This window comes from Grus americana, chromosome 1, assembly GCF_028858705.1.
Source record: "Grus americana isolate bGruAme1 chromosome 1, bGruAme1.mat, whole genome shotgun sequence".
NCBI lineage: Eukaryota > Metazoa > Chordata > Aves > Gruiformes > Gruidae > Grus > Grus americana.
Window position 1 is genome coordinate 97724340 of NC_072852.1, and position 24343 is coordinate 97748682.

Below are 24343 nucleotides of genomic sequence, written 5' to 3' on the forward strand. Positions count from 1 at the left end.
GTATAATGTCTGTAAAAGGCAAAATAGCTACTCCAAGTTATCTGACTACTGATACTGTACAGACAAAGAGTTACTGAACACAGCTATTAAGTATTCCTGAAGTGACAATGAAAAAACAGATTTTGATTCACACTTCTGTGTGAAACTAGTAACACAAGAATCCTTTAGTTTCAGGTACAGCAGTTATAATCAACTAGCAACATTCAAAAAGCATCTAGGGAATTTTTTTCCAATGTTTCGTTCAGAATATAAATAGCATATAGCAAAGGAACTGAACAACAGCTTATGAAAAATATCCTGTACTTTTATGAAGTGAAGCCATACCTGGTAAGATAATCTGCAACTTTGGGGTTCTTCAGAAGATCCATGAGTAAATCAACAGAGTATTTTCTTGTTAGAGTACCATCTCCATTTACAACAATATTGAATATTAACTGAAAAGTCTGATGGATATTTCGAGCATGAAACAACTGAAAGACAGAAGAAAGTTACATATGGGCACATACTTTGCTGGGTCTCTTGCTTATTAAAACTAGCTGGAATTAGAATTTTATTTTGACGGTGTGACTATTAGTTTTAACTACAACTTAAGAATATAACAGACTTCAAAGTATCACTTACTTTTTCTCCTACTTCCTCATTCAAAGTAAGGCTTGATAATACTGAAAGTGCAAACACAACCATAGTCAAACTACTATGGGCCAGGAAACTTATTAAGGTACGATAGAAACTCTTCACATTATTCTAAAGCAAAAAGGAGAAACATAGGTATTATAAATTTTATTCTGTTCTATAAAAACACCAAACTTACAGATTGTACATATTTATAAGCCATACAAATAATGAATAATAATACAAAAAAGTATATTAGAACAACAACTGTTCTCTAGGAAATCTATTTTCATGTTCTGCTGCACAATACTGGTGTTGATTACAATGACTAAATTCTCTATTGAACTTGTATGAGGAAAAATGAAACAAAAACATCACCAAAAAACCAAACAAAAAACCCCAAGGAAGAAACACCATCATTATTTTAAGAAGAGAGAGATGAGAAAGTCATTTTGCTAAAGTCTCTAATAGAAAATAACCATTGAAAATTGACCCCCATCCCTCCTCTGCTCAGTGATCAGATCTGACAATAGCTGCTCCTTTCCCCCCGCCGCCTTTCTTCCAAAGTAAACAGTACAACATTTCACTGCCATGTAGATGAATTTGTATTTCTGAATTGAAAAATAAGTCAAGTTTGCACTGATTTATGAAGAGACAGGAACAGAGTGGCTCAGATATGGATGCGTATTTGAGGATTCAAGGGCCTTGACCTGACATCAAGATCAATGGTATTTTACTGATTTATCTTTTAAAAGACAAATCTCTTCCTTGGCCAAAGTTGATGCAGCTTACTAAAAAACCAACTACATGCTTTATATGTTAATGACATTTAGTTTTTCTAAGGAAGAATACTCAAATTTTAAATTCATCTTTCATTTGCAGAGAACAGTTGCAGAAACTGAATACATAATGCAAATTAGTGCAACAATACAGCAATATAGAGAAGGAAAGAGAATACCCAACTTCCTGTTCTACTGGTTATTTTCTCCAATAAGGGAGAAACAACCACCAACTCTGCAGAACATACAGGTCAGGGTTATCATTGCCGCAAAAAAAGCACATAAGAGATACTAAGGTAATGCCCCAAAGTGAAGTAACCCTCTTTTGCCCTCAAGCCAGAGAATCATGCCACAAAAACCAAAACTCTTACCAAAGATTTTATCTGAGTTTGAACAGATAAGTTGTGACGACAGAGGTTTGCCAGGAGTCCTAAACACGGTATCGTTAACTCATCTTCGGTGGATTGACTTAAAAGAAAAGTCCAGAAATTTAAACAAAGATATTTTTATTAAAGCATCCAAAATCTAGTTGCAAGAATTTGTGGGTTGGGGGGTCAGAGGACTTTTTATTTTGTTTTGGTTTCTTTTTTTTTGTTTTGTTTTTTAATTAGACACCATTCCACCAAGCAAAACAAAATCAGATTGCAATCCCCATAGCAAGCACAGTTTTTAACTGAGCACATCTGTAAAAAAAAAAACCAACAGTATCAGAGATGAGTGCTATCAAAGGTCCTTTATCGCAGGTGCTTTTAATAGTCATTAGACCTCTTACAAGGACACTTGCACAAAATTCATATTAATCTAACATAAGTCTGCTCCTAATGACAAGTAAGGATTTTCTCCTGGCTTTTCTCTTTGTTAGATCCCTGCTTCCTAGGGTCTGGGGGTGAGCTAAGAGGCCAATTAATATTCAATCACCCAAAGTCACACAATCACTGCATTTGACAATCTGTAACAACATGGTTTTCAAAGAAAAATCTCTGATAACTTCAGAGCAAAAATGCTACAGTTCACTCTGGAGACCAGGTTAGTGCATATGCCTAGTGGCCTTCAGAAAGCTTAGAAACTTGGCTAGATGTTTCCCATAAGAAAAGACAATTGAGTACACACTTACACATGATGCATTAGAAATGAAATTAATTCATCGATGTTGGCACCAGTGCAAAAGACCGGAACATTGTAGGTTAGCCTCTGCAGCAACTGAATACTCTGAGGAAATAAAAAGCTATTCACATCTGTCTTTCCTATAGCATCTGGCTGAAGAATGTTACAAGTTACAAAAGCTGAAACTGAAAGGACAAATAACAAGACACCACAACTGAATCAATTTTCAGACTCTGTAACATAACAATTACACAAGCTGCTGCAAGCACATGAGTAATGTCCTACCATGCTGATATACTTATTAAAAGCCCAAACAGATGAATAAGATTTTGACAGGAGAGTTACCATTTTAGCCCATCCAATTCTCCCGTTTGCCTTATCAGCGAGTTCTCCATTCTGTCAGTGAGAAAGGGGCTTTGCCCTATTGAAAGATCTAGAAGTTTCACCAAAATCCAAAAAGCACTTTGCAACTTCTTGCAAAAAGTATTTTATAAGAAAACAGGTCTGCTGTGAAGACTGCCAACAGATCTAATGGTAGTAAAGTTCTTCATACAGCATTCTTTTGGCACACAATGTAACTGAGTTAATGTAAAGTTAATATACTCAAACATGACAAAAATCACAGCATAGGATAGCAGCTGAAACAAAATCTCACCATGTAAACAGCTGATGTAAGAGCTTAAAGGTCTTATAATTGGATCTATTTGGTAACTACAAAATCTCTCTCATGGACTGGCAAGTCACCTGGATCCCTAAGTTTTCTAGTACTCCTAGTGCTTTGAGAAATACACAAACCATGAGAAAAAAACCTGTTCTTTACTGGATGCTTGACTCATTTTCCACAGATCAAGGGCAACAGAACTGCTAGCAAGTTCATTTTCTGTGTCACCACAGGTAGCTAGCAAGTACTTGCTGAAACCTCAGTCACGTATAAGAAAACCTGTGCATGGTAAAAAAAAAAGAAAAAGAAAAGAAAGATTTTGCCCAACTTTACTGTTCAATGCACAGAAAGGACACGTTAAAATAGGTGAAGTCTGACTATGAAATATCACGTGCTCACCAAAAAACAAGAAAAAATAAAGAAAATAAATTAAAAATCAATAATGTCTGTACTTGGCTCCTAAAAAATAAGCTTCCATTAGCACCGCCCCCTCACATTCACTGGCAGATAGCCCTGACCAAAGGGAAGGAGGCATACACGCCCTGAAAACCTTCCAGGAGAACCGGCAGCCACAGCTTTCCTTTCACTCTTTCACAATTACTTGTCAAAGTATTAATTAGATAAAAATCTGCAGGCTTTTATTGTGAACATCAGGAGAAATAAATAAATACCTTACCTGGAAAATAACCTTCCAAGCTCTCAAGAGGTGATTTCTTGAAATAATTTTAAAAACAGCTTTTTTGTCTGTTGTTTGTATTAATTAGAGCAGGTGAGAAGCACAGGAAAGATTAAAGAGAGAATACAAAGAACTCTATGCAATGTTAAAACCCTGTCATACTAGTCTCATACAGCAAATGAAATACACAGATCAACTTTTCCTCAAAACATTATTTCAGATAGAGCTTTTAAAGGGTTATTACATGCATACAGTGTAATGTATACTATGTAACAGCAACCAAATATTATTATGCCTTAGTTCCGGTTACCTGTAGTAAGACTGGGTCGCTAAGGTTCGTAGAACTTCGATGAACCACTCCTGCCAGCACACTGGTTAGACTGTAGGTATCCTGAAGAGCTTCTCTAGTCTCATTGTCTAAAGCTAGAATTTAAGAGATTTTAACAAAGACGACTATGTAAGAGCAAAAGCAACTGTTGGATTAGCTACCAATCTAAGCAGAAGCCAAAGTCTTTGATCAGTTTTTCATGTATATTTCACAAATAACAACAAATAAATCACAGCTCCTATGCACTTGCATCTCTACCTTACTTCTGAACTTACAGTTAATTGAAACACTAATCCTTTCCTTAAGATGCTTGGACACTGAAGGAACAGCCGACCTCTTACCTACAAAGTTTTAGCCCTATTTGAGATCTCAAATCCTGCGCTTAAAAGGCTTTAAAGCTTAAAAATCAATGATCTCAGTTTCTGGCTTCATGCTATGAGTGGGCAAATGGACTAAAACCGATACTTGGATAGGATTATCTAGCAATAGTTAAATACAAAATGCCAATTCCGCTTAGGCAGACCTGGAAAAGATGTAGCAAACATGGATGATGGGTAAAGCAACAGATCAGTTGAAGGAGGACTCCAATTCTTAAAGTTTTCCAGACCCAACAGGTTGGAAGAAATAGTTAAGAACCCAAGCAACCAATATAATTTTATAGTAACCATTTCAGAAAACTAAAAGGAAGCTCAAAGAGGCTAAAAACTGCAAGAATCAGAGAAAATTAACAAAGGGTCATCATAAAGGACTCAAATCTCAAATAACCACTCATGCATGATGAAAACCTAAGTAGTGAAGGGATATTTTTTTTCTGTATATGTAACCTACATGTGTAGGTTATGGTGAGTACAGAGCTGCCTTGATAATCAAGTCTCACTTCTGTGAAGCAGAAAAAAATAATAAATCCAACCCAAGAAACAAGTAAGAGGCAGTACAACCAATTTCCTGATTGGGAAACTTGAAGCACACAGGTCCAGGCCGTTGGAGAGTCCAAACGGCCACCTAACAAGCACTCCAGTGGGAGAACTTAACTGAAGTGACAACAATTCTTGATGTAGTGTGGTTTCTCCCTATCTTTGCATCCTCTAGACAGGTTTCTTCATTAAAAAAGGTAGTCAGGTTCCAGAAATCAAGGACCCAAGGAATAATTCCTCATCCCGCCCAGTGAAGAAAAATTCTGTCAGGCATGATCACTGTCATTTCTCAGTGATGACCTCAAATCTGTTTCTCACGGTGATTTAACATCTTATCTGGCCTTGTACTTATAGTCAGGTGACTAGGCCAAGCACTCCACTACAACAAAAAAACCACTTCATCTTTCACACCTTAAGCTTTTTCCAAAAAGTTCATCACCCACAGAATCAGCACCTGTCTCGTCTTCCCTCTCCTAGACCCAAGATAAAAGGTTCAGACTCAAACCTTACCTAGCTGTGACAGCAAAGTAACCACAGACAAGGTTAGAGATGGGCTTATATTAGTGTCCTCAAGGAGTTCTACTAGGCAACTGAGACATTCACTTGGTAGAATCTGGTTTGAAGCAAATAATCTTGTAAGCTTCAGTCCAGAGATAACCTGGAAATGAAGGAGGAAAAACCTCGATTACTCAACTGCAACAAAGTAACACAGAAGTCAAAGGACACAGAGTTGTATTAAATAGATTTGGTCATCTTTGACAAACCGAGAATGTAAGTGCCACTCTAACAGGACATTTGTATTCACGTTTGCTGCCAAAAAAAAAATAATTTGAAAAAAAAAATCTGTTTTTCATTCCTGTGTGTGTTCCCTTTACTCTTGGAAAGTACCAAGTTGATGTTGTGATGATTTATAAACATATTGGGGCTTCTTTTGTTTGTTTGATGACAGCATTCATAGTAACAGCATCCTTTTTAAACTCACAGCTGTAGCAGAGCAACACTTTGTATTTCTTCACACATTGAACAGAATTAATACCAGGTTATTCTTCCTACACGTTTCACTATAGATAAAAAATAGGGTTTATTTATTTTGAAAGAACAAACAAACAGATTGCTCAAGACAAGCATTGAATATTCAGCCTTCGGCTTTCTAAAGATGTGGACAGGAAACCAAAGGTGGCACTCTGCAGGAAGGATAAGCAGTAACAGGTAGTGAGTGCTGCTTTGGGAGCACTCTGTGCTTGAGATGAAAAAATGGAACCAGAGTTCAGGAAACGAAAATGATACACCTGCATATCAATACAGGCAGACACAAATTACACTTGCATAATAGAGAACATAATGTTGTTTTTGTATATTCCCTGTATACCCCTTTACAATGGATACAGAGAAGAAAGCTAAGCTGAATACTAACTCTAATATTAATGCTTTAGCAATTAAAAAAATAAATATATCTGCATTTGAAAAGATACCTTGCAGATTAAGTAACTCAGTCAGCGTGTTAATCTCTCAGCACACCAGTATGCCCAGCACATGGGTTGTGCAGAAGGCTCTCCTGGGAGGCCAGGGAAACGAACAGGCCTACTACCCCTTAGCAGCAACCACCTTTGATTACATCTTCCATGAAGGCAGCAAACTCCAGATACAAGACCAGCTGATCATTCAAACTCTGTTTTGAAGTTGTGAAAATAAATAACCCTTGTGGGTCAAAATTTAGGAGATATGTAAACCAGAAAGTAGTTCATAAGGCACATTGTATGCTTCGCCTATGTGCATATAAACATACTTCACATATCTACAGATACACAAAACTACCATAAATATTGTAATAAAGGACATAGCAATAGTCAGAGAATATTGCTAAAAATTGAAACGTTTCTTCAGCCTGATGGGCTCACTCAGCCGCCGGCTCCCCCAGCAACCGATCATCGAGCAGGTTTCCCCATCTCCGGCTGCCGAGCCACGGAGAAGCCCCCGCTGCGGCCGCCCAGGGCGATGACGGCGGAGAGGAGCCAGCCGAGGCCGGGCCCCGAGAAGAGTCATCCGTGCCCCCAAGCGCGAGGAGACACCACGGCCACCCCCTCATTCCCGGCCGCACCACCCCCCTCCCACCGCGGCCCGGGGGCCTAGGCCGGGGTCCGCTCTCACCTCCAGGCTGCGCTGCAGGAGCGCCGCATTGGGCGGTGTCTTGGCGGCCCGGTACTGCGTGGCTGCCAGGAGCAGGGACTTCATACAGCCTAAGACATCCATAGCGCCTCAGCTACCCTCTCAGACATGCCAGCGACAAACCCCACTCATATTTCCCGCCGCGGCCGCCATTTTGATAATAGCGTCCACTGAAGGGGAGCGGCCGCAGCTACGTCGGGGTATGACGGGAGACGCTGCTTTCGTCATCTTGGTTTGATGAGAACGGAAGTGAGGAGGAGCCTCGGCCATCGGCAGCGGTGAGATCGGCGCTGGGAGAGCAGGGGGAGCTGGTGCTTTACTCTCTGAGGGAGAACTGGGAGAAATCCAGGACTTGCAGCCGCTTGGCTTCGTGCCTCCGGTTTCAGGGTTCACGTACGGCCGAGGCGATGCAGAAAGTTAGGGAAGGAGATTTTTTTCCTCAGAGGAGGCGTGTGTGCTTGGTTGGGGCGTGCTGAGCCTGCCAGCCCCCCCCCCCCGCCCCGTCCCTGGAAGGCAGGGTTGGGGCTGCTGCAGGTTTCCTTTCAGCTGCGCCCGCGGGCAGCCCGGCTTGGCCTTGCGCTGCCTTTCTCGCCCACGCCAGACTTGCCGAGCCCTTTGCTGCAGCCCAGGGTTGAGCCCGGCCAGCAGCCAGGCGCCCCTCCTGCCTGTGGCTCTCTGCCCTCTTCCGTTGCAGGGGCCCGAAAGAGCAAGAGGGCAGCGAGCCTCCCGGCTCCCCATCAGGACCCGTCAAGGAGGGGAGCCAAAGCTGCCCGTGCTCTGCTAGCCCAGGTGGGGCCGAGGCGATGCCGGAGGAGAAGAGACAAAACAAGGTGCGCGGGGCAAAAACGGGGGGTGGGGAACCGAACTCGCCGCCCTTCGGACCAGCGTCCCGCGACCTGGCCTCTCCTCTAGGCCATCCCCACCCCGACGGCAGAGCGCACAGCGCCCCCTACAGCCCTCACACCGCCCTGCGCCCCACCGCTCCCACCCACGCCCTGCGCGACCGCCTCCCACCGCCACCCCGCCCGCCTCGCACCCCCACCTCCTCCTCACGCACACACGCACAAAAGCCTGCACCTCCCCGCGCACACCGGCCTCTCGCCCCCCGCCTACACTGCTCCCGCTCTGCACAGGACCTCGAGCCACGCACTGACCCCACCAATCTCCAGCTACAGCCTGGCAGGACCACCACGGCCCCTCACCTTCTCGACGCTTCCCTGCCCACTGTATCCCCTCTGGCAAACTTCTCTGCTGCCAGAGCGGAAGACCTCCTGCAGCTGCCAGGTACCTGCGTGGGGCCTTGCAGCATCACCAACATCTCACAGCCAGCCTGTGCCGACCCAGCAGAGAGGCCACAATGCAAAGGGTAGCCCGACAAGAGCAGTTTGTTTGCCGTGGGCACATGGTGGCCCCTTCCAGTCGGGGCACCCCAAGGTGCTTTGACAACTTGCTACTTAGACCTTGCCAGTGGTCAGGTACAACGGGATTTGACCCCTCCCTCGGGGCTCAACCCACGCACAGACATGCACACGTGTATGGCTGTCCACAATGTCAGAAAGTAGCTGCTGGTGTCTGAAGATTTTGAACATACTTTTTGGAACCTCATGCACAGATTTTTTTCTAATGTTTGAGGGCTGTGAAGGAGTGTAAGGAATGTCTATATTAACCTCTTTTCCTTATACTGTTAACAAATATATTCCTATAAATTACAGTGGAATATTGTAAATCAGTTTCTTTTAATTCTGGGTCCTTGTTTCCTCCTTTAAATCCTTGATCCTTCTCATGCTCTGTGCTTCAGCTGACTGTCTTGGAGGTAACGCCTGGGAAGTCATGGGAGTGTGGGCTTGGATGTACCCTTGGATCTCAATGCAGCATCTGGAGCTGCAGCCATCATGGCATTGTAAATCCCGTTCCAAAGCATGGCTGCCTGCAGTGTAGCACGTTTACCAGAGCAACTGCCAGCTAAAAAGCATCACAGCACACTCCCTTGTCCACATCAGCTGTGAGTAATAGTCTGTTTAGCCACCATGAATCACACATTCGGGGTCATGAGGCATGGCCCAGGATCCCTTGTCACTCAGCCTTTTCCTAAGGTTGAACTTCAGTCTGTGACTAAGCACGTTAGGGACTGCTGAGACTCTCATTTCAGAAATCCTGCCATGTTCTGTAACGTTAAAGACTGGGCTGCTGGAGTTGGGATGTCTCAGCACAGCAGCAACTGAGCCTGATACATGTGATAACCAGCTATCAGGCAGGCTGCTGAGCTCTACAAGTAGAGACACATCAGTGTAACCGCTTCTACAGGGCAAGGGTTGCTTTTTGTCTCTCCAATAGTATAATTTTCAATGGATATCTACTTTCTTTTCAATTAATGATTTTTGGACACGTACATTAGTATTTTTGGCAATGCCAGATTTAATATTTGTATTCGTCTCCTTCATGCTACAAATACCGTTTGAACTTGGCACCAAAACCTGTTAGCACTGTTAAATTCATAATGAAGTCCAAAGCATTGAAAGATCTAAAAGTCCTTTAACAAATACTAGTGTGAAAGAAACATAACAAGACAGAAATGTAACTAGTATTACCCACAAAAATGCATAAATAATTTGTGAAAGATCTTAAACAATTACACAACCAATATAAATGTCTTCCTCAAGATCACAAACAGAGAGGGACTTTGTACTAGTGACTGAGAGAATCAGGAAATATGTTCCAGTTCTGGCTTAGGCTGCTAGTTGTAGGCCACCTTCAGAACAAAAGTGTATATTTAATATTTCAAATGAGAGGTAAGATTAAAGCAAATTCTTACATTAAAAAGATAGCAAAACCCATATACATTACAATATAGAGCTAATGACAGTAGCAAATGAAATGTAGTAAGCATTCTTATTTGAACAGAATCTATTAAAAAAATGTTCATACCAACATGCATGTAGAACTTGCACTCCTGTTGTAATCTGCCAGAACCATTCATTGATATTAAAAGTATTTAAAAACATTTTAATTTTGTTGCATAATTCTTCCCCCACATGGATTTAATGCAGCCTTTTTGTTTTAATTTAGATTATGCCAAACTGCAGGATAATGCTAGTATTCCTTGACATAGCTGAAATACTATCCACTTACGCAACGATGAGGTAACATGAATCATGCACAAAAATAAGAGAGTTTAGAGGTTTTTAAGCTTCATTTGATGCCAATAGAATTTTTATCATTGTCCTGTTTTTTGGCTGGGATAGAGTTAATTTTCACAAGAAGCTGGAAGGGGGGACAGCCAGGACAGCTGACCCAAACTAGCCAGAGGGGTATTCCATACCATATGACCTCATGCTCAGTATATAAGGGGAGGAGCTGGCAGGGAGGAGGGATTGCTGCTCTGGGACAGGCCAGGCATCCGGCTCTGGGTGATGAGCAAATTGCATTGTGTACCACCTGCTTTGTATAGTCTTCTGTTTGTTATTGTCCTCTTCCTTTGCTGTCCCAGTAAACTGTCCTTATCCCAACCCATGAGTTTTACCTCGTTCTTCTGATTCTGCTCCCCATCTCAACGGGGGACGAGGAGTAAGTGAATGGCCACATGGTGCTCAGCTGTCATCTGGGGCTAAACCATGACAATCGTGTATCTTTTTAGCAACATACATCAGTTCTGGCATAAACTACTGCTTTATGCACATTCATTTATTGTACTTATTGCTGCTTTCTAACAGATTATTCATTTTAGCAGTAGATATCTTGGACAGTTTGCTGACTAAAAAACCAAAATACACATACGTGTATACAGATACCCTTCCCCCTCTCACATATATGCATGCATGTGTCTTATAAAAATTAATTATTACTGAACAAAAATATATATAGCTTATACTGGATCTATCAGGAGAAAATATATCTGCTTTGATAGTCTGCAAAAGGTGCTGTAATTCCAGAGGTACAGATCCACAGTGAAGAATGCCCAGCTGGCAGCTCTCCCCGGCTGGTCCGTTCTGCTGTGGCACAGCCCCAAAGGGCAGCTTCCCAAATCATCAGGTTGCAGATTGTTCACGGTAAGACAGTGATGTAATCGCTTTCATAAACTTCTGTAAAGAAATCAATAAAAAAACCCAAACAGATTTTTTCATTGCAAATGGCTCCTCTGAAAGCCCATGGTGAGCAGGATGGCCTGTGGCCGTGTTGCTGGGCAGGTGTCAATAACTCAATTTTTTTTCTCGGTATTCTCTCTGCTATTTCAGGGCCAATGTTAGGCCCCGTGTCCTATGGACTGGTCCTCCCAGAGCCCATACAGAGGCAAAGTCTGCACTGCCTTTTCTGAGCCAGCAAGCTCTGTTACTGAACAGCTGTATCCACATGAGACCCCTTCTCCCTGAGGAAGAGTCAAATGCCAGAAGTCATCCATACTTAGTAAATCAGATCAATAGCTGAGATAGCTTTGACTATAGCATAACAAACCCTTTCTTCTCTAAATAAATACCCAACAGAAAAACTCTCCTCCCAACTAAGGGAGGAGAGCCTGAAAACAAAAGAGCCTGAAAAAGCTCTTTCTCTCTTAGACCTTGTTAGATTTATCATGTTTTTTGAGAAGATAGCAGAAAGGCAGAAATTGAATGCTTAGGACTCCATCTCCACTATGGAAAACTACTGTCTCTTCAAGCAGCCACCCTCAGACAAGCTGTTCTGGGCTAGAAAACAATGCTCAAAAATGTCCAGCAACCAGTATCGTGACCCCAGTCCCGTGAATTGTTCCACTGGTCCCACTGGAGTGCTCAGTCCTGCGTGTGCTGCAAAGCCAGCTGCCAGTGCAACACGAGGGACCGGGCCGGAAGAATACAGCGCTTGCTTTAGGGAGCACTGTGGTGTTTTACGTGATGCGTGCATTTCAAAGACATCATGACATTAACCTAAACCCCTGCTGTAAGCACATAACAAAGCACGTCTGAGGGGGAAGTTTGGACTGCTGTATAAATGAAATTTAAATTAAAATTGAACAGCTACGATTCCAAACTGATTTAATTATTTCTAAAAGCCTCCATTTTGATGAAAGCCACAAACATTTTGATAGTGAAGTGAAAGGGTTTGTTTTCCTCCCTGTGAGTCCACACCAAGTGAATTGTACATCTTCTAGAAAAGTCCATGTTACAGGACGAGACAATAAAATATGTATTACATCTGATTTTTCCTAAAAGTATATCCATGCTACTGCAGTATTTTCCATCTCCCTGGAGTGGCAATGACAAGATACCATAAAACCCCTTTTTAGAGCAAATGTGGCACATCTGCCTTAGTGATACAAGTGATAATGTAATGTTTGGGACACCAGAAATGTCTCTTTGCTACTGTTTCTGCCAGCAAGATTGTTGCTGCAATGGCCCCTAAAAACGCAGCTTAAGTGCATGAAGTGGTGGGGAGACCTCACCCCTTCCTGTCCTGTCTGCTTGATGCAGGGAGCTGGTGCGCTGTTGTTGTGTGCAAAAAACCAGCATCTGATGTACAGACAGGAGGTACGACTGCAGCACAGAGGCTGGTCCGCACGACCGCATTTTAGCTAGCGTTACTCGTGAGATACAAATTACACAGGAGATTGGATACTCCAAGAATTTTTCCTGTTTGATAACTGTACTTAATGAAAGGATTACCCTTGCTCATTACGCTTAGTCTTCTAGTCAGAGGACCTAGAAGAGTGTCGAGGTTATTTTGCAGCCTGTGACCTGACAGATACTGCAGCTGAGCATCGTCCAGCAGTGATACAAAAAGTGGCTTTCAAAAGCATGTGAGGGATGCTGGCAAGGTACCAGTTGTATCTCTATTCATCCTCCCCAAAACACAGACGTAAAGATGACACGGAACTATGAAACATGCTCTACCACTTTGTGAAAACCTCCATCTTTACTGTATCCATTTGCATCATATTTCTGTCAGGTAGGGACGTTGTATCCTTATCTTATACCTGGAACTTGTGAGCATAAATTAGCAGATGATCAACCAGAGTCTGAACCCTGGTTCCAAAGCTGTGATTCTGAGCACAAGGCTATATGCTTCTTATTTTCAACATACTAACTTAAAATAGGCATGTTTTAACACAAATTGCAACAAGCCATGAGTTGGCTAGCTTTTTTTTCTCCTTTTCTTTTTTTCCCCCCCAGCATCTCAAAAATAACTGAGATTTTGGCACAAAAATAGCTTTCAACCTGGCCAATGGAGGTAAAGGACAGCCTCAACTTCCAGTGAAGTGCAGGAGTCTGGCAGCTTGGCAGAACCACGTTGGGTAAAATTGGTCCTCAGCCTTCCCTAGCCTAGAAGCATCAACACTCATGAGGGAGTGAGCTGTGGGCAACATCATGCTTTCCCTTCTGTACCTCTTTCAATTTTAACTTGTTAATTTGTGGTGGATGGAGGTGTGTAACCTGTGAGCTAGAAATAACCGTTTTCCAGTGAACATAAGAGAGAAGGAAGAACGTTGAACTTCTGTCCATGCAAGTTGGTCTCAGAGGACACATAGCAACTATTCACCACAAACCTTTCAATGCAGTCGTCTTTAGAAAACCACAAAGAACGAACTAAATTTCTCACCATCATAAACGTCATCCTTTCCTGACTTGAACCTCTGGCTTCTTTGTGAGGCCTTTGGTTTCTTTACTGGGTAGCGAAGGTTTGTAATTAGTCCTTGATTTGGCTTTTCATAATTGTATATTAGGTCCTTTAACGTTCCAAATATCCTCTGGGGAACACCTTCAGAAGTCTGCAAGAAAAGGAAAATAAAGCTTGTTTGCAATTGCCTTTCACATAGAGTTCCCTAAGTGAGAGGAAGGATACCTACTTTCGTGTTTACTGAGGATTTGGTGACAGAATGATGTACTGTCCTTAAAACACGTTTGGTGGCATGGCTATGGCACTAACCTCCCTTACCATCTTTTTTTATTTGAAAAAAGAACGCAAGTTTAGGGCCAACGTATTTAGTTCTCACTTAAAATGTTGGATTTAAACAAGTACGTGACAAGCAGAAGCCATACGTTTTACAAAATCAGCAAAGGACACCTGCAGAGGCAGCGGACGTGTCTGAGGCACCACCTGGCACCACCTTTCACTTTTAGGCAGAAGTTTATTGTTTCTCTCAGGTTTGAAACTTGCATTGGAGACTCCCGAGGCCAAGCAGGGACGATGGCACACCTAAGCGGGGGGACAGCGTTCTCACAAGCTGCTTCTTAACGTGCAGGTTCGCACAGCCGGACTGAACTGCTTCCATGGCACAGCCCCCGGTGATGGGCACAGAGACTGTGCAATGCCGGTGACAGACAGTAAGCACATTAATCGGCTCTAATCACAGCGAGGGTTCTACTACTAGTCATCAAAAGTGAATGGGGCTTTGGTTTTGCTTAGTTGCCATCTAACAGAGAAACATGTCTTTATTTTATTTGTTTTTCTGCATCCTTTATCTTCCCTTCAGCCGTGTCTGGACTGAGTGCTGCTGCCTCTGTGTACTGGGTCTGGCTGGGATGGAGTTAACTTTCTTCACAGCAGCCTGTACAGTGCTATAATTTGAATTTGTGACTATAACAGCATTGATAACACACCAGTGTTTTGGCCGTTGCTGAACAGTGCTCGCACAGCCCTCAGGTTGTCTCTTTTTCCCGCTCTGCTTCCCCAGCGAGGAGGCTGGGGGTGCGCAAGATGCTGGAGGGGATGCGGCCAGGAAAGCGGACCTGAACTGACCAAAGGGATATCCCATCCCATACAACATTGTGCTCGGCAATAAAGGCTTGGGGAAGGGGGGGGACATTCTTGGTTACAGCATTTGTCTTCCCAAGTAACCATAACGTGCGCTGAGGCCTCGCTTTCCAGGAGGTGGCTAAGCATCTGCCTCCCGATGGAAAGCAGCAACTAAACTCCTTCTTTGCTTTGCTTGCGTGCACAACTTTGCTTCATCTATTAAACTACCTTTTATCTTCATCCAGGAATTTCCTTACTTTTGCTCTTTCTGCTCTCTTCCCCCCACCCTGTCCTGCTAAGGAGGGGAGTGACCGAGCAGCTGTGTGGGTGCTTAGCTGCTGGCCGGCGTCAGCCTACTGCACTCTAGAAAGTTCATGGCTGAATCTGGCCATTAAAAAACCCCAATCAATCTCCCCTCCACCATTAATATATTATTTCAGCCTATTATTTTTAGTAAGCTGAAACAATTCGACTTAAAAAATTGAACAACAGAACTGTTCTTTCACATTCTTGGCAAAACCGTGTAAGAAAAATCGGATTTGAAAAAACTAAAAGTGTTTGAGTTATTATCTGCTGATAGACACGACAGCAAACCCCAGTAGAGTGGCTATAGTCCAAAACAGATTACTTTTTGTCAACAAACCATTCTTCTTCATGGCAAATTGTCTTTCGTACTCAATCCAAACCACTAATAAGCAAGAAATTACCAGCGTGTGTCCTTTACGGAGCGAGTTCCTCATTCCATGGAACTGCTACTTAATTGTTGGCAGTCCTGTTGGCTGTCCTACTACAAGCAGAGGAGTGAGGCAGCTTTTTCAGTGTCCTCTCACCTTGCCTAGGGATTCGATTGATGCAGTCTGCTCTTACAGTTATTCAAGCAATGAGCAGCATTATCTGGGGTCATCACTTCGGGTGCCTCAGAATCACACAGAATTATAGATAGGTGTCTCTACATCAAAAATATCATTGCAATATTCCAAATCCCTACAAGATGCTGGATGCAATAGCAGAGCTTTCAAGTAGAAAAAGCTTATTAGGAACAGGAGCAAATAATGACAGTGATAGATTTTTCTTCAATGCCATCAAAAAGAAATGGTCAAATCAGACAGCAGCTAGTCCACAAATAACAGATCCACTTAGGTTATAAGGGAATTCTACAAAGATAATAGCTACTTCTGAGCTCATATGTAATAATAAGTATAATATTAAAAAGTCAAGAATTGAGAAGAGAAGAAAACAAACTTGGAAATATTTTCTAAGATAATGTGTTCATGTATATTAATTTTTTAAATCAAGACAATGATCTTTAGTGCAATCTTTACAGATGAAATAGAGTTACTCACCTGTATTCTAAAATATCCGTGGTGTTCCCTGAAGATACGATAAGTGTAGATGATTTCTTCAAAGCTGTGAAAAACATTATTGTATAAATTATTCTTTTTATCAACTGCTTGACCGCTGCAACTTGCTTAGACTGCTACAGCTGATCTCAACAGCCAGCTTTTGGTTTTGTTTGTTTGCTTGTATCTTAAAGTAAACTACAATACAAAGAAAGACTAAAACCAAAGAAACAAATCTAAAGGAATGCCTGATGCTAAATAGCATCATATATATATATATAACATATATATATGCAGTTACTTTTCCATTTGATTCATGTATCAGAGCTTTCAAAATACGTGAGATTCACCAAAAGTCAAACGTTTAATTGTCTGTTAGCCAAAATTAGTAATGCATGTTTTCTTAAGCCTCAGAAACCCAAATATTACTTTATCATGCCTTGCCAATTCAGTTCTAACCCCCTGTATGTCACTATACAGATCTGTTTGATTTTGGACCAAATTTATGGCATTCTTTTTTGCCCTGCAGACTTAGGCCAGATACGTTAAACATAGCCAAGAGTGCTGTGTGCAATCTGCAAAGTGCTTTAGCATAGATCTTGATAAAGCATGTCCAGCTAGCTCACCTCCACATCAGCTAACCGCCTGAGCTTTCCTCCAGCTTCTTAGGTGCATCTCCTGTGCTGAGTTTTGTACTACTACAGCTCCAATAAAATAGATCCGATAAGTCAAAGCAGTGAAAATGCTTCAAGTTTATACGTCCAGAAAGGGCTGGATGTCACTCAGAATTTGTATTACTTGTTCTGTGGCAGTGAAACACAAAATAGACCCTGGAATTCCACTGCGGGTGCCGTGTAAGAGAAGAGCCCTTGTTTCCATAGGGTGCCTCAGTCCTTGCTCACCACCAGCAGGACTGGTGCGTGGCACTAGAAACCAATTTGTGCAAATGTCAACATGGGAATAAACTGCAAGCAAGGGGCTGGCACACATGCCATCGAGGACTGCAGTATCTCCATCAGCAGTGAGGAGAAGGGGAGCTGCAGCCTGGCCGACTCTCAGACTTTACACCGGGTTGGACTAATCATCAGACAACCTTTTCGCGATGGAAAGACATGTACCCCTCCTTCAAAAATGGAGCTATAAGGAAGACCTAAATAGCTACAAAGACAAAAGTGAGGTGCCGTTCTTTCCCTGAAGTCATACTCTAGGGGAAAACGGGCTGGTTTCCAACCAATTACCACATCTGTAAGAGAAGCAGTCACCTTTCAGAAGACCAATCTAGAGCAGAGAACAAGGATGAGAGATTCACCTGGGATGTGACATGACTGCAATGCTGTATGGAAACAAGCACATTGGCATGGAGTGATGCTCTGAAAGATTGTCTTTGCGGATGTCTGCTGTCATAGTGGTGGAAGTTGGGAAAGATGTGAGGGGGGAGAGAGAGAAAGAAAACCATATTAATCTTAGTAGTGGTAAAGAATGATTCTGTAGGAAACTCGCAGTTCACCTTTCGCATGAGATCTGCTGGCATTCCTCTGAAGAGAACAGGTGGGGAGGTTTCCACAGCGCACACAGGAGTGTGAAGTTGCAGAATGTTTTTCATGTAATCTGCTTTCCTTGTGGGAGCCCTCAAGTAATTGCAGCACCACAAATTCGTACTGTTATTTCCCCCCACGCTGCCCTACACAGTGATCCCCTTGAGCTGTCTGTACCTTCGTGTGTTCCAGATGTGATCATGTACCAGGCTAATTCAACCTAGAATATGTTTGATTTGACCAGAGTATAGATAGAGATGTATATAATACTGGACATATACTCAAGGGTGTGATATTAGAGGCTTATCAGTGGGCAGAGTCTCTGACCCCTGCTGCTGAAAAAAGACACTGTGGTGGAAGGAAGAGACACCACATTTTTAACAAAGTGTGAGCCTGGAAATATCTGCAAACAGCAGGTAGTATTAAAGACATGAGAGGCTGTGCAGTAAAATTGAATGAGACAGAGAGAGAAAAGCAAACCTGAAGGGAGTCCGGAGTTTGCAAAATGAGAGAACGTTTCATATCTTGAAATATAAGATTACTCTAATGAGGAGTTTCAAAGAACTTATGAACTAAACATAACACAGGCCTTTACATAAGACTAATTTAATTCCACAGACCTCCCACCCTCTGATCTATCTTCTTAGCCTCCTCATGTGTGATACCTCCCTAAACTTCATTTTGCAGTTGTATCACAAGAAGACTGTTTAATTCCTGGAGTGATGTTAGCAGAAAACTGTCTCCAGTCACCAGGATCCAGAAAATGACTGCGCAGGTCCTATGTCTAAGAAAATTATATTTCCTTTGCATTTCCCAGTTTTTTAATTATTAGTATTTTTAATAACATGCAGGCATTTGAACACTCAGGCTACTGACAGCTTTGGATATATTTTGTCAACAGAAATAAAAGCTCTATCAAATACTGCAGTGGCAGACGTTCAGAAGATGAACTGAAGATCATGACCATGATCAAAAAAGGCACTAAAGTTGCAAAGGTACGTAAACCACAAATAACGGGGAGGGGGGGCAGGGAAGCAGTATTTGAAAACACGGTCTTTTAAATGGTACGCATGTTCATCAGAAGGATTTCAACTGTAGCTACATTAATTGAGCTGTCATGAGAGGGAGAATCTTAGGGCGAAAACCCAGCTTGGGGGACTAACGCATAAATGAAAAATTACTCTGGAAATAAACTGCTTTGTTCTGCAAAAATATTACTACAGACTGCGGTCAGGGTAAGACTTCCAGCTAGAATAGATTTCCTTTGATTCAGAGAGTTACATGACAGGGGTGCATCTTCTGGTTTTTTCCTCCTTGAGATATCCATGGAAATTCACATGTTCCTGGCTGAAGAGAACACTAACTTGGTGTTAGTGTGGCACCAAGCTTAACCTTTATGTCAGCTTGCATCTGCCCACAATGTACTCTGTAGAGGTGCTCTCTCTTACATCAGTAGTTCAAACTCATCGCACACACCTAAGCACCCCTTCACTTTCTCATCTGCCTCTACTGCATGAGATCTCAACAGCCATCTTCCCAAGTCAGGGACTAATATTGTCATTCTTCCTCGGTGCCAGGATCCCTGTTTGTCCCTCCTGACAGGGTAAGCACGCCCATGCCCTTTCCCTTTCCCTTTCCCTCCCACGCTCCCTGCCCTCCCCGCACCCCCTACGCTGTGTCCTTCCACACCGCACTGAAGGCAGGTTCCCACAGCTCCCTCCCCGAGGGCTCTCTTTGTCCCCCACTTGCCATTTCTGTTTTCCTTACTCCATCGTCTCACAAACCTCCTTTCTTCTACCCACCAACCCCATAGTACTCCATTTCCCTCTCCCTTTTTCTCCTTTTCCTTTGATTCATTTCAAAAGAAATGCATTTTTTTATTATTGATAAAAACATTTTCTGATATTTTCAAATTAATTTGATGTAGCGTTAAAAATTTTTCATGTCACACACAAACACGTCCTCAAGGAGTGTGTAAAACCTCACAGGGACAAACAACGAAAGACTCAGAGTTATTAATTTATAAACTGAACAAATTAGGAACAGATCAATTACATATGAAAAGTGTAAAACTGACTTCTTCAAAGGGAAATAAAAGTGCTATTCCCTACAGGAAAAGAAAATAATAAAATTTCAATTGTAGTAACTAAAGTTAATGCCTAGAAGTAGCAATTTTCTATGCCCATCATGTTCATGGACCCGTCATATGAATTCAAACAGGACATTATATCTTTCTGTTTCAGCTTATTTTGTTACATCAGCTAAAATTCATTTGAAGCACAAGGTCAAGCTTTCATCAGATAGCAAGCCTATGAAAAGGGAAATGTTTTGTAATCTATCATGAGACTTTTCAGTGTCTCAACATTGCTAAAATGTTATTTACTCATTGTTACAGAGGCAGCACCCTTGAGTAAAGTTCTTACCGTGTTTTGGCAGGCTAAGCTGTTTTCTCTGAGCTCCCCTTACTGTCTGCAGAGAGAGACCGGCATCAACGGATTACAGTTCATCTATCCTCCGTTGCATAAAATGTCTTTTGCAAATGCCACCCTCTCACCACTCACTATAAAGGCAGCCTAAGGCAACCGGCATCACTTGAATACATATACACACCCCTCTTGGAGTTTGTTAATATTAAGGAAGAACTATTAACATTAGGGAAGATGAACACTTGCCTTTGGATCTATTTGAAAACTTATAAAAAAATTAGTATTAGAGTACTTACAAAACACAGAGACACAAGGCTCCTTCCACGCTTTCACTCTCTCGTATTAAATAGCTACCATTCTTTCTGTTCTTGCTCAGCAGTTCTTCACAGGTTTTTTTTGTTATCTTTCCATGGAAAAATGGGAACTCCATGGACAAAAGGAAATAAGGTCTCTCACCTTTCAAACTAATTCCAGAGAAAGTCAGAAGCCTGGCATTAAAAGAAGACCTTACTCCAAATGTGGCTGTCTGCAGACAGCTGAAATTGGAGGTGCTAAGTACACATGAGTGTTCATCTGTGCTGATATCACTGACCTGCTGTAGTGAAGTCAGCTGTCAGCCCGTGCTGACTGCTCATGAATGCAGTGAGGGCAGGAAAAGGGAGATGCTTTGTCTACACTGGTCACACCTAGATCAAAAAGGGAGAGTCTTTTGTCACATTATATCAGAGTTGTGTATCACACTTCTAAGTTATGTATTAGTGAAGTTGACACCTAAGTATAATTAAGTTATTTTTTATGTTTAAAATTGCTGAAATCCCTGCAAATAGGGTTCTTGCTCATAGTTTTGAGAAATGCTGCTTGGTTCGATTCCTTTCCTTGCCAGACTTTCCTTCTAACACTGTTTTTGGGTTTTGTTGTGGGTAGGTTTTTGGGTGGGTTTTGTGGGGTTTTTTTGGTTTGTTTTTTTTTTTTTTTTTAGTTTACTTGACTTTTCAGGTTTTGGTGAAAGTTGGTCAGCAATATTTGAAAATGAGATTTTTCAAAACAGAGCATTCTCCTCCCCCCCCCCCCCTTATTTTTAAAGTAAAGCTATTTTATCAAGAAATTCTGCTTTCTCTGTGCCATGATTTAGGAAACATGGCAGAAAGAAGGGGGTCAGACAGTGCCTTTTGCCATCCCTGGTAAGCTGCTGTCAATTCAACAAGGACAGGATACAGCCACGTGTAGAACTGCTGCTCCCTGATGGAGGAGATTCCACGGGAGAGGCTCTCCCAGGCATTTTTTTACTTTCCCTGCTGGAAGCCAAGGGCCAGAGGAGGAGCACAGAGACCTGGAGAAGCAGAAGGTAAGACCCAGGCTGAGCAGTGTTTGTGAGGGAGAGCAAGTTGAGGGAGGACCTGAAGATGTGGAGGAGCAGTGATTCAGATGGGGAGAATGGCAGGCAAGACAGAATCCTCAAAGGAGGGGAGAAGGATCTGGGACTCCTGCAATACAGCCTACTCTCGAGGTCAAAATGGAGTCCAGATACATGAGTGTTGGCACTGACAAGGGTCTTCCTGATTTCAAAACAGGCTGTTTGAAGGTTCACCTCCCAGCTCTGACACGTAGGGCCAATTCTTTCTGAACTATGAAGTCCTCATGATGTGCCATGATTTCCCAGTTGCCAAGCCATGCCTGTGACCCCCTTGCACCAAGGCAATGATCCCCTGCAATTTTAGTTCAAGATGGCAACGTCCGGCACCCTACTACCACCTACCCCACTAGTACCTGTGACACTGAACTTGTGTGGTGCAATTCCAGGATCCACCTTGCTGATGATCCACACAGAAGACAAGGGAATACCAAAAGATGACATTTGGATATTTCCCTTGTTGTGGTTTAGCCCCAGCCGGCAGCTGAGCGCCATGTGGCCACTTGCTCACTCCTCATCCCCTGGCAGGATGGGGAGGAGAACTAGAAGAAGAAGGTAAAACCTGTGGGTTGGAATAAGGACAGTTTACTGGGACAGCAAAGAGGAAAACAACAACAATACTTATAAAAGACTATACAGAGTGGGTGATGACAATGCAATTTGCTCACCGCCCCAAAACCCGATGCCCAACCTATCCCAAAGCAGCAATGCTTCCTCCCTGCCACCTCCCCCCTTATATACTGAGCATGATATCATATGGCATAGAATACCTCTTTGGCTAGTTTGGGTCACCTGTCCTGGCTGCGTCCCCTCCAGCTTCTTGTGAAAATTAACTCTATCCCAGCCAAAAACCAGGACACCTTCTTCTTTTTCACAAATCCTCCCCCATTTCACAAACCTCCAAGAAACTTGTGACGGCAAGTATTCCACAGTTAGGATATGCTACAGTTACAGCATGCTGCTGGCAAAATCTCATTTCTCCTCCCTTAGTGCAAATGAAGTATGGTAAAGGATCAGGTGTGATGGTGGGGATGGTCAATAATATGAGTTAACTATTTTTCCGTGTGTTGTCCACCTCACTAAAGCCATAGATTGGGCTATATTACAGGAATAAGTCAGGACTGTATAGGGAAGGAGGAGCTTATCCGTAGGGACTCGTCTTTTTTGTTCCAAATTAATAGCTGAATTTGAGGAAAGAAAATGAGTGTTTGTGATGTCCTCATGAGCCTCAATCATGAAGTCATGGAAAGCTCCAGAAAAGACTTGGCAATTCTCTGTTCATGCAGAGTTTTAAACAGAGTTCATCAAAATAAGCTGTAGAACTACACAAGGGTTTTAACAGAGAAACGAAGTGTGAGATGCAGTGACCACTGGCATCTTGACCACAGAGTGGGGAAAACATCCTGTGGAAAAAACCAAGGCTAATACTGACTGAACACTGGGAAGAAAGGCCATCTATGTTGCACTTGCAGCTGTTACTTTCATGTTTCTTACTCTGACAACTATATGCACACAAAAAATCTTATATTAACATTAGTGTGTCTAACTGCAAGTTAATCATGCATGACACTAAGAGTGTTTCCAGACAGCATCTTGGTTAGTCCAGGAATAAACCAAAAAGCTTTGTGTCAAAGAAATTTAGGAAGTTAGAAAAAAGATTCCCCTAAGAGAGAAACCTAGAAATGGTAAGTCCAAGGTGAAGCTAAAGCTGAGTTCTGTACTGCAGTGACCATCACTTACCAATAAAACAAGTCCCCATTACCAAGGCAATAGCGGAAGTGTGCGGGAAATACCCTTCCTTGCCTTGCAAGTCTCCTCAAAAGCATGTCACAAAGGTTCTTCTTGATATCAGACACACCTGTATTTTCCTACGGATTAAAACTGTTTGAGGCTTTTGTCTACACATCTTATAAATAAAATAGTTTCATGAGGTATTGCAAGGTGAACGGCTGTTCCAGAAGCCCCGCTCTGGAAAGGGAAGGCTGCAGCTGCTCAGCGCTGCCCTGCTTCAGGCGGGTTCTCTCTCCTCTGCATTGAAAAGAAAGCAGATAGGAAACAACTGCGAATTCCTCTTTCAGGAAGGTAATGACAACACGTTCTTCACAATTTTCCCTAAAGACCTTATTAGCTAGGCGCAGAAACAGAAGACAGCAATTTCAGTAGATCTTGCAGATCTGAGTCTAGAAGCTACTTCACCAGAAATGGCAGCCACACGTTATCTACTGACCACTTAGTAGAGTTCTCTGACGACAAAAAAACCCCCACAAACCCATGACGAGAAAGTGCTTTAGGAGAAATGGGGGCTGGGGGCTCCTTTCAGCAGCAGTCACCTTCCACAGCCTGGACCACCTTCCTCCTCGGGCAACACCAGCAGCAACAAGTTCATTCTTGCCCACACTTTTCCTTTTCTTGCCAATGGCAGGTGTAGTGTTGGCACCGGTCCTTAAGTTGGCAGATTTCAGTTTCATCGACGCTCTTCAGAAGCCTCGAGCTAGCTCTGGGAAAGATACGGTGAGGTTTGAGATGACACCGAGGCCCAGGCAAAGAGTATCGGTTGAGGGGAAGCAGAGGGCAGGGCTTGGATGGAGAAAACACACCAGTGGCAGGAAGACAACGTGTGGAAAGGGGATTCTGCATGGAGCAGCAGCAGCAACTGGGGCGACTGGGAGAAATGGAACAAGGAGCAA

General features: G+C 42.7%; 2 protein-coding genes across 3 annotated transcripts in view; both read right to left on the bottom strand.

Moving 5' to 3' along the window:
- Positions 1-7538, bottom strand: part of CIP2A (cellular inhibitor of PP2A) — a 28120-nt gene extending 20582 nt beyond the window's left edge. The window contains exons 1-7 of the mRNA XM_054812979.1: positions 7223-7538; positions 5585-5732; positions 4143-4255; positions 2506-2600; positions 1763-1859; positions 622-744; positions 325-470 (exon numbers count right to left, since the gene is read on the bottom strand). Coding sequence (XP_054668954.1) covers positions 325-470; positions 622-744; positions 1763-1859; positions 2506-2600; positions 4143-4255; positions 5585-5732; positions 7223-7324 — 824 coding nt within the window. The 5' untranslated portion in view covers positions 7325-7538. The remainder of the gene's footprint in view (positions 1-324; positions 471-621; positions 745-1762; positions 1860-2505; positions 2601-4142; positions 4256-5584; positions 5733-7222) is intronic.
- Positions 7539-9634: 2096 nt separating this feature from the next.
- On the bottom strand, positions 9635-23520 carry LOC129200631 (SH2 domain-containing protein 1B-like). 2 transcript variants are annotated; one of them, XM_054811935.1, is made up of 6 exons: positions 23397-23520; positions 22013-22218; positions 20542-20931; positions 16288-16351; positions 13808-13976; positions 9635-11316 (listed from the first exon to the last, which is right to left on the bottom strand). In XM_054811935.1, the coding sequence occupies exons 3-6, from the start codon at positions 20673-20675 to the stop codon at positions 11282-11284; spliced, it is 402 nt and encodes a 133-aa protein (XP_054667910.1). In that variant the 5' UTR covers positions 20676-20931; positions 22013-22218; positions 23397-23520; the 3' UTR covers positions 9635-11281. The 2 variants fall into 2 exon arrangements, with proteins under 2 accessions (XP_054667910.1, XP_054667909.1); XM_054811934.1 differs by having other exon boundaries at positions 9635-11319.
- Between the last annotated feature and the right edge of the window lie 823 nt (positions 23521-24343).